We start from the raw sequence: 9,887 nt of genomic DNA, 5'->3' as shown, positions 1-9,887 counted from the left end.
TATGATTCTATGTAGTAAGCATTGAAGCGTTTGCTGGCAGTATGGCTTGTTTTGGTTGGAGTCTTGGCACTTCAGGGGAGAGTATCAAGGAGGAGGGAAGTGTACCTTGTGCTAGCGTCAGGTGACAGCAGCAAGTCGTGAGAAGGTGTCAAGGAGAGAAATTCTGGGGGAATCTTAGCGCCTCTGTCTCCTAGTGGAAGGTGAGAATGGTACTTCCTGTAATGTGGATCTCCTGATGTGCTTTGTAAGACTCAGATTTAGGTGACATGAAGCATTTGGTACTGCGAGAGTGGCTGTTGCTACTTGTTCTGGTTTCAGTACTTTGACATAGGGAGAGGTCGTAAAGTTTAGGGAGGAGTTGATGTTTACAGACATACGGGTTGTACAGCTGCTTGTGTCTGGCAGGTATGGATTAACAGGACAGTTTTGCGATGCTGCAATTACTGTAAGTTGGTATATTTTTTTTGGTATATTATATAAAAGCTGATATATTGAGTTGATGTAACAAATGCGAGGGTATGTTTTTCAGTGTGTCTCCTCTAATCAGTCAGGATTGATTACATTGGCAGGACTTCAGACACATACCAGGTATTTACTAATCAACTGTTATCAAACCTATCTTGATACAGAAAATGGCTGCAAGAGAAAGAATAGGTAACATATGATCTCTATATACTCGCTTCTACCTGCCTAACTCCACCTCACTGCTTCCATATAGTTTCATTCCATCTGCTTCAATCCCTCCTTTGTGATAGAAAGATAGGTCTTCGTTTCTTCATCATTTTTATTTTTTTTCCTCGAGTTTTCTCAAGACACAGAATGTTGCCTGTAGCCTTTTGTGCAAGTCATGAAGGGGTGATGTTTTTGTTAGACTGGGATCAGGCTCTGAAGAGCTAGTGTGACTCGATTTGACATTTTGTTCCTTTTCGTTCAGGCAGTTCTTGGTGAAAGTACACCTGTTGAAGAACAAAGAGACAAACAAAAGTGTTGAGGGAGTCTTGAACTATCACGAGGGGCCTAAATCCTGTTGACCTTAATGTTTTGTCTCTTGACAGATACTATCTTGCTTCTTGCTCGTTACCTAGAGATGTGAAATGACATAGAATCATAGACCCGTTTAGGTTGGAAAGGGCCTTTAAGATCATCGAATCCAACCATAAACCTGACATGGCCAAGTCCACTACTAAACCATGTCCCTAAGCACTGCATCTGCGTGTCTTTTAAATACCTCCAGGGATGGTGACTCTACCACTTCCCTGGGCAGCCTTTTCTTCACCAAAAGGGTTGTCAAGCATTGGAAATTCTTCCTAATATCCAATCGAAACCTCCCTGGGCACAACTTGAGGCCATTTCCTCTTGTCCTATCACTGTTTACTTGAGAGAAGAGACTGACACCCACGTCGCTACAACCTCCTTTCAGGTCATTGTAGAGAGTGATAAGGTAAAAATAACATGTTTTGTTCTGTATCTTGCCAAGGAACCTGTGATTGCCAGGATTTGGTCCACTTCATATTTTTCTTTTCCCCTCTTGTTTTTTTTTGTCAACAACCATGGATATTGAGAGTTACTGAAATTCCAATACTTCTGTCATGAGTGGGAAACCTGAGGTTTCTATTTGAATACTCTTCCACATCATAGCATATGTGGAAAAGCATGAGGTGTTAGGACATGTGACTTGGTCACTGTTGTCAGACAGTTGTGCCTGGAAGAGAGGCCTCTTGTGCCAGATCTGTTTTTTCGGTAGGTAAGGCTTGGGGGGGAGAGTGTTCCCTGCAACTGCAGTTGTGGAAATGCAGATGTTTGTTAGCCATGCTGACCTCTGTGGAGTCACAGCTGGACCACTCCCAACACTTGAGCTGGCCAGACCAGAAGTCCTTGTCGTATATTGTGCTGTAGTTAAAAGATCTTCGATCCTGTTATTATTTCGGATGCACAGCAATGGATGCCATTTTGTTGATCTAGAATGAGAAATAATAATGAGGACTAATTTCTCAAGGCAATTTTTGTCCAGACTTTCCTCTTTCCTCGGCCCGGTTCATCCTTATGCCTTGACTTCTTAATAATTGATTTTTTTTCTAGAATGGGGGGTGGAAAGCAAAATGAAGGGTGGATGGCTGTGCTAAAAGGATATTAACTAAAGTCACCAATAAGTGTGTTTTGTTTCTTTTTTTTTACCCCCATAATGTAGTAAAATAAAAGAGAATATTGATGTCTGGATACAATAAAAGAATGCTAATACTTCTCTGTGCTAATTCCAACAGTGAAGATGGAGAAAGAAGCAGAGGAAGAAAGAATCCGGAAGCATAAAGCTGCAGCTGAAAAAACTTTCCAGGATGGAATTGCCAAAGCAAAGCTGGTGATTCGCAGGACCCCAATTGGCACTGATCGTAATCATAACAGGTAGGAAAGGAAATGATCCTGAGGTGCCAGCTCTGCCCTCCAAGAGGAGCTTTATGAGATAGCAGCCCCCAAGAAGTGATTGGTACAGACGGTGTTGAGAGAAGCCCCCTTGTATTGAACTGTGGAGGAGAGCAGAAGTGATTTTTTTTGTGTGTCTAGAGTGTAAGGCTCTTCATTAGTTTACATGGCCAGCTTTCTGAGGCCTTGCTGTGGAGGTCGGGATCTGCTAGCCAGTGGAGCTTCAAGTGCTTGCATCAGTGCTCAAGAAGCTAATTACCATCATTTTTTTTTTCCGTGTTTGTTGCACAGGAATGCTCTTAGAATGGATTCTAATAAAAGCTTTTCATGTTTCTCAACTGTACTAATATAAAGATATACATGCATTCAATTTTTATTGAGTCAAGCACAGCGAATACGCAAATAGAAGCGGATGTGTGTAACTAGCCAGAAGAGGAGACAGGTATTTGTTAACATATACGTTTCCTACAGGTATTGGCTGTTTTCGGATGAGGTTCCTGGCTTGTTCATTGAGAAAGGCTGGGTACATGACAGTATAGACTACAGATTCATCCTGCCCCATCAGAAAAAAGACAACTTTAAAAAGGACTATAGCCTGGGAGGTACGATCAGCCTGCTTCTCTGTGGATATTTCATTTGTTGCTGTCTGACTGCTAGAATGAATTCATGAATGTAAGGGAGAACTGTCTAGTCTGAGTGTTTTCATGAGGACACTCTGATTTAAGCCTTCTTTAAAGTCTAGAAGCCTGCACACAGGAGAGTCATGCTCATGATGATCTCCCTCCTGCTGCTGCAGGTCTTGAGACTGCCTGCAATGTACCACATAAGGACCGTGGGATACAATCGCCTCTCTCTCAAACAGTGAGGTTGAGTTCAGTTGTGGACTAGTCCCTCTGGTTTACTCTGAACCTGCTGAGTTGCAGTGTGCTGGACTTCTTGGGCAAGAAGTTCCAATGGTGGCAAGACTCCTTAACCTGTGAAGTAGTATCAAGCAGGACAGTCTTCTAGATACCTATGGCTTTGCTGATTGAGGCCATTTTGGCAAATAACCCTCTTGCGCACATCCTCTCAGCTGGCTGTTCACCCTGTACTGAATGTGCAGGAGAGGTGGAACAACTAGCTGAAGGTCTTCTAGTGCTTCCTCTGTAATTTTGGCTGGGTGACTTGGAGCCTGGGTGGTGGAGCCTTGCAGGCGGAACTTGGACATGCACAAAAATTAGTCCGTGGGGAGGGAAACTTCAGCGTTTCTATGTGGAAATGGTTCTTGGTACAGAAGAGCATGCTATAATCTGAAACCAGTTGCAGTTTTAGTCCTGATCGTTTCTTGCTTTTGAAACATCATAGGCTGGCATTGAGTCTGTGTACAGCAATACTCTGTGTGAGAGGCTATATTGAGTTAAATCAGAGCGCCCTCACCTAGTGGTACTTTGTCTTAGGCAATGGGCAGAGTAGACATCTGTAGAAGAATGGAACAGGGCAAACCTACAGTGAGACATTTTATCCAGCATGTAACTTTCCAGCCATCTGCATCTTGGTGACTTATTGAGCTGGAGGAGGTGTCATTCAGTGGTCCTTGATGGGTATATTTTCTTATGTGAACTTTTTCAGATATTGACTTGCCATGTTCCTGTACACCAGCGGGCTTCCAGCTGTATTAATTTCTTAGCTGCTGCCTGTGTATTTACCCAGTTAGCGTGCAAGATTTCAGCATGTTCCTTTTGCAAAGGCTTAAATAAGCAAAGGTTTCAATTCATGTCAGACTGTTGTCTTAAGATGCTTGGAAATACAAATACATCCTATTTATAACTCATTCAGTTCTAAAAGTACTTTGTCAGTATATAGCTAAAAAGTGAAACTAGTTTGATGTATTGGAAATAGTAGGAATGCTTTTCTTAATGTTATGTAAGAGCTCTATGATGTAATTTCTTTAAAGATCTGTAACTTTTTTTTGTATTTCTATAAATGCATATACTGTGAGCTTTAGCAAACTGATGCTGGATTAGCTTTCCCTGACAAACGTATTGCTAGCCTAGATGCTGATTATAAATTCTTACCTGGAGATAGGTTAGCTTTTGCAAAATGAAAATGCTCACTGAGGAGGAAGATGAATGAGAATACAGTTGAGCTTGTGCTTTTCTTTTACAGACTGCGCAGCCACCGATGGCAGAGTGAGCAAGCTTCACCGGTCTGTGCATGCTGCAGACCTTCCCGCAGAGACCACTGCACCCAAGCAGGGACAGAACTTATGGTAATACACACTTTTATAGCTGCAAAGTACTCAAAGCGTAGAGGTCAAGGAAACTAGACAGATTTCTTTTGACAGACCCTACTATATACCTATTACTCTTTCAGTACTTAACAGTTGGATTAGTTTAGCAATTCTACAGGCCTTTGTTACTGATGTTATTACTAGTAGTGAAAGGCTAATAGGGCAGCCAGTCCAAGAGGCAGTGGAACCATTATAATCAACTTAATCAGACTTAAAGCCAGTATAAATTAAGCTGGTAAAACGCTACATTGATGTATTGCTTTTTAAATATTTTATGTTAAGAAGAATTGTTAATTTAGAAGAATTGCTGTGCATTTTATTTCAATATTGGTAAACATTACTTCAAAAAGCAAAACAAACAAATAAAAAAAAAAACCCACAAGAGGAAGGAAGCAGTGACCTAGCTAAGCGTGTCTAGGTTTTCTTTCATGGTTCATCTCAGCAGACCTGAATTGTGGCACATGGAGTCCTTGAGCACATGAAATTAAAATCTTCATTGAGATGTTGGAAACAGGCCTATATCCTGTGTGTTCTTGTGCTATGTGAGATATGCAGAGCCATCACCCAGCTCCTTGTCAGTGTCGTCTTCCCAGGCTTCACAGCAGACTGTGGTGGTGTCCTTTTGTTCTCCTATAACACCATGTCATGGAACTGATTTTTGTTGCTACTGATAATTATAGCTTAGCAAAATTATTCTTCAATGTTGACAGCCTGTTATCCCTTTAATGTGTCCCAGTGCCAAGCAGTAGCCACCAACGTGTCTTCTAAGTGAATCAAATGTAAACACTCTACCTTTGAGCATGTTTGATTGTGACTTGCTCCAATAATTGGCCCTACCAATGTCTTTTATCTTTAAAGAAGATCTCCTATGTCAACTGTTGCCCTGTGAGGTAAGGAGTGATCAGCAGTGTCCCCATGCCAGAAAATACTGGCTACAGCTTTACCTACTAAACTGCCTGTGAAGGATTCTGCATTTTTTTAGATAACCCTGAGAAGTAACTGTCACAAAGTACTTGCTCTTGCAGCTGCCCTATTAGCAGTGGCTTTTCCCCAGAGTTTTCTACTGCTGACACAGAAAGCGGGCTTACTTGATCTTTGATAAATATCACCAGTTGTGAGCTTAGCTCCAAAGCATAGTTCCACTGCTGCAAGTCAGAGCTACTTTACTAAAGATGTTCATGCTCCCCCACCAGGAACTGTCAAAGAGACTGTGGATGTCTTGATTCATCTAAACCATCAGCATTGAGTGCTGACTCTTTGTATTGCTTTACTCCTCCTCTTTCATTGCTAGTAGGTCATAGGAGATAGCAGTGTTTCCTGTGCATGCCTTTGCTCTGTCCAATATTGCCATGACAGATCTCCACCCCTTTCTCAGTCTAGTCTTTTACACATCTTGTCATGTGGCCAAAATTCACACAATGAGGCTTCCCTAGGGAATGAGTGCTAAACAGGAGGTCGTGGAGGGCAGTACAATCCACAGGGAAGACCTCTCTGTTCTTTCTACCTACCTCTTTTAATACGTGATCGTCATTTAGCAGAGACAGCAAGACGTGTTCCAGTAGGAGGACAAATTATGTAATGAAAACAGTAGCTTAAATTAATAGTGCATATTGCTGTAAACTGAAGACAATGTAGAGCCAAATCAGATGACTGAAGTAACACAGACTCCCTGCAACTTGTAATTCCAGGCCAAACTTGAAAAAGCATAGTATTTCATATTACAGTCTTGAATTGCTCAATCAGGTTGGCAACTCAGCAACATGCTGAGAGAGATCAAGGTGGTTACAAAGGTAGGAGTGCTTTATGGAGTAACTGGGCATACAACCCAGGAGAAACAGCTCTTTGAACCAGGTCCTGTACACTCTCAGGACTGAATTATATTCTCTTACTAAAAGCTGCTTTGTATGAAGTGACCATAATATGCAGTATTCTCCTTTTTTAAAAAAAGAGAGTTACAAAAAGAATTAAGAAGCTTGTTTAAAAAAAAAAAGTGTAAAGTGGCAGCCAAAAGCTTAAGGTGCTTTGAAAGAGATTGTCTTAAAGTTTCTATACTAGGTGGTCAAAGCAAGTGCTGCCTCTTACCTTTGAGAAAAAGGTTTGAGGAAACTTAGAAACAAAACAGCAGCAACAATAACAAAACATTTCCAGTGTGGTTCACATCAGGATAAGGAAACTATTAAAAGTAAGCAGGCCTACTTAAAAACTGTGGTTGAGTCTAAGTGAGGAAAATAAAAAGGATGATAAACCAAAGTACAGAGTAAGGGTGAAACAATTTTTTTTTTTCTTTCTTTCTCCTTGGGAAACAACCTTGCTTCACAAGATCTGTTGTTACAGGGTCTGCCCTAGAGTAAGAGGGAAGCTCTTCTCATGAGTGAATAATTGGCTAAGAAATACGAAATAAATTGGATAAGTACTCTAATTTGTATCTTCTGTAGGGAGATGGAGAGTAATGCTAGAGAAGAATGGTGAAGTCTCCTAAAGAAAGAGGATTTTCTTTTGATACAGAAAAAGGGATCAGGAAATTAAACCAGCAAGTAGCAGTTTTGAAATACAGAAGAAAGTACTACTTCAGATCATACAGCAACTCGCTGCTGCCAGCTGCTGTGGATCTTCAAATTTGTACCCATTCAAAGCACCAGTTGATCAAATTGCTGAAAGAGGAGTTCATTGAGGAGTTTTAAGCACAAAGGTTCTTGTCCTGGCACAGAGGAAGTCCTCAAACCAGCAGATGCCAAAATCTGTAGGGGCAGGTCAAAGAAATGTCACTTTGCCCTTTTGCCACTCAGAAATAAGATGCTGAGCTGGGTGTTTTTTTTTTTTTTTTTTTTTGGCCTGGCTGTTATGCCACAGTGTCTTTGATTTCTGTCCTTTTTGGTACCTGCTAGGAAACACTGCTAACAATCACAGCACTTGCTGATTTTTTTTTTTTTTTGAGGGTATCATGCCTGTGTGCATTGGTTCTGCCAAGCAGGTTGGTGGTGTCAGGATGTTGAGGTAAAGCAATGCAAATGAAGATCTGAGCCAGATGTAGGCCTTCATGCCCTTAAAGCGAGCAGGGTGCACAACAGCAACTTTTCAAAGAAAACGTAACCACTTCTAACTTAGCATTCTTCTGTGATGTCTGCATGACTTTCTCCTAACTGACAGGGCCACCTAAAGCCATGTCTGCAGATAAGCAGTTAAGCTTCCTCAACTGAAAGACTTTTCTTTAAAGCTCTAGAACTGCAAAGAGCCTGTTTGCTAAGTACCTATCTGACAGCTGTCACCATGTACAGGTAAGCTTCCACAAAAAGACAAGTGACAACCTGAGAGCTGTTATATCAGGGGATAGCCAGTAACTAGAACTTCCCTCTGAGGAAATCCATATTCCTATTACTGTATTTTCCTCTGTGACCATTGCCATTGATCTCTCCAATCTCAAGGACTCCTATGAGCATAGACAGTTATGGAAGAGTCTCCTCCTTGGCTGTTTTTTGTACACTGTCCTTGCACACCCTGAGAAACCCTGAGACCACACTGAAGTCCTTGGATATCTACACTCCCTGTTGTTTCGATACGAGGACTTGTTCAGCTCTAACTCATAACATTAGCATATGGTGCATAGGAAGTTCCATTTGTGTTCTGCTTTAACTCCTGCCATCTGTCTCTTTTTCCTGGTAGTACATCTAGCATGGGATTGAGTAGCCTCACAGTGCACACAGAGCATCTTTAGCTTTACCCTTTTATACTGTAGAGTGATGAGACTTTGAAATGAACACCAAATTAAATCCACAAATGTTTGTATGTCACAGTCCTGCCCCTTTTCTCCTTGAGGATCGGAGCCAGTAGGACATTGATAAAGGGAGAAATAGATTCCATACTTCTGCCAAGAGTTACACAAACAATATCTCATGGAAGTGGTTTCTGCTTTCCGTACTTCGCTAAAAAGAAGAGGGCCCAATGTTCTATCCTAAAAGTGCAGAGGCTGAATCATTGTTCTCATTCAGAATCATAAATGCTTGGTTACTTCTGTCTTCTCCAGACAGGTGGACTGGTCCCATTTCTAACATTGTGCACCACTTTCACTGATGTTGATGCTTATTAAAAAAATCTCCCTGTTTAAAGCTTCTGGGCACACAGTCCCTGAAAAAGTCTTCTGTCCGTACCATAGTGCTTCATGAGCTGTGTACATACTGGTCTTCCCTGCAAAAACCACGGGTTAATCACCACCTTTGTAGTATATTAGTATGCAGGAGACTTCTTGCTCATCCTGGTCAGAAAGCAGTTGAATTTTGGAAACAGTGGCATCTCTGCAGAGTAACTCCCGTTGTTCTTCATCTATTAGGAATACACCATGATATGGCGGGTCCCCTCAGCAGACAATTTGAGTTAACCATGAGTGGGTGCTGACAGACTCCATTCTCACGCCTATATTCTACAGATGGAGTTCCCCTGTTTCCACCAACCCTCCAGAGCAGGTACTGATCCTGGGCTCCTCTAGATGTTGTCCTCTTGATTTCTTCATTCCCTAGTCTGCAGTCTAGGTTTTATACCTTTCTCTGTCCCTTGCAGCCTGTAGCCTGAGAAGAGGTAGGAATATTCAGCCTGAGTGAATAACAAGAGCTGCTTTTGACTTGATGCTTGTGCCCTTTGTCCCTTCTGTTTTGACTGCTGGCCAGTCTGCTGGCTTGTGCTGCCAGAAATGTGAGACAAGAATCTAGGCTGTTACTTAGGGATACAGGAAGCCCTTACCCCAGTCAGGATTTCCCCTTTCAGATCAGTTTGAAGACCTCCATCTGGTCTTGACTGTCCCAAAGGCATCTTTCCCATCGCTCTGGATTGTGTTATTAAGCTCTGTGTGAGGCCACATGAAGGGCACCAGTTGCCTTCCCCTCCCTCTTACCAAGACCACAAGCTCATAGCGCTATTGCTTGCCCTGTTGAAGATGCCAGCCCTGTCTTACCATGTCCATGCTCCCAGCCTCATGCTGGTTGAGGCTTAGTTGGAGGTGCCGGTGGTTCCTTCAGGTGGTAGGGAGTGCATGGAGCTAGGTTGAGAACCAGGAATCAAACTAACGCAGGTACTCCTTTGATATGTTTGTATTTTGCACATTTGAGTTCAGGCTGATGTAGAACAGTTCCCTTTCCCAGAAATCCGAGTTTTTACTCTCAGGGCAAATTGGGAAGATTCAAGTACCTGTTGCAGATGTTCTCCCTTCCCT

General features: G+C 42.1%; 1 protein-coding gene across 1 annotated transcript in view; it reads left to right on the top strand.

The window, feature by feature from the left end:
* The first annotated feature begins 2,266 nt into the window (after positions 1 to 2,266).
* Positions 2,267 to 9,887, top strand: part of LOC104168579 (tyrosine-protein kinase BAZ1B-like) — a 25,618-nt gene continuing 17,997 nt past the window's right edge. The window contains exons 1-3 of the mRNA XM_009709204.1: positions 2,267 to 2,400; positions 2,890 to 3,029; positions 4,564 to 4,666. Coding sequence (XP_009707506.1) covers positions 2,267 to 2,400; positions 2,890 to 3,029; positions 4,564 to 4,666 — 377 coding nt within the window. The remainder of the gene's footprint in view (positions 2,401 to 2,889; positions 3,030 to 4,563; positions 4,667 to 9,887) is intronic.

Source organism: Cariama cristata, unplaced genomic scaffold (genome assembly GCF_000690535.1).
Source record: "Cariama cristata isolate BGI_N322 unplaced genomic scaffold, ASM69053v1 scaffold40051, whole genome shotgun sequence".
NCBI classification, from domain to species: domain Eukaryota; kingdom Metazoa; phylum Chordata; class Aves; order Cariamiformes; family Cariamidae; genus Cariama; species Cariama cristata.
This window is presented reverse-complemented; position numbering and strand designations above follow the sequence as displayed.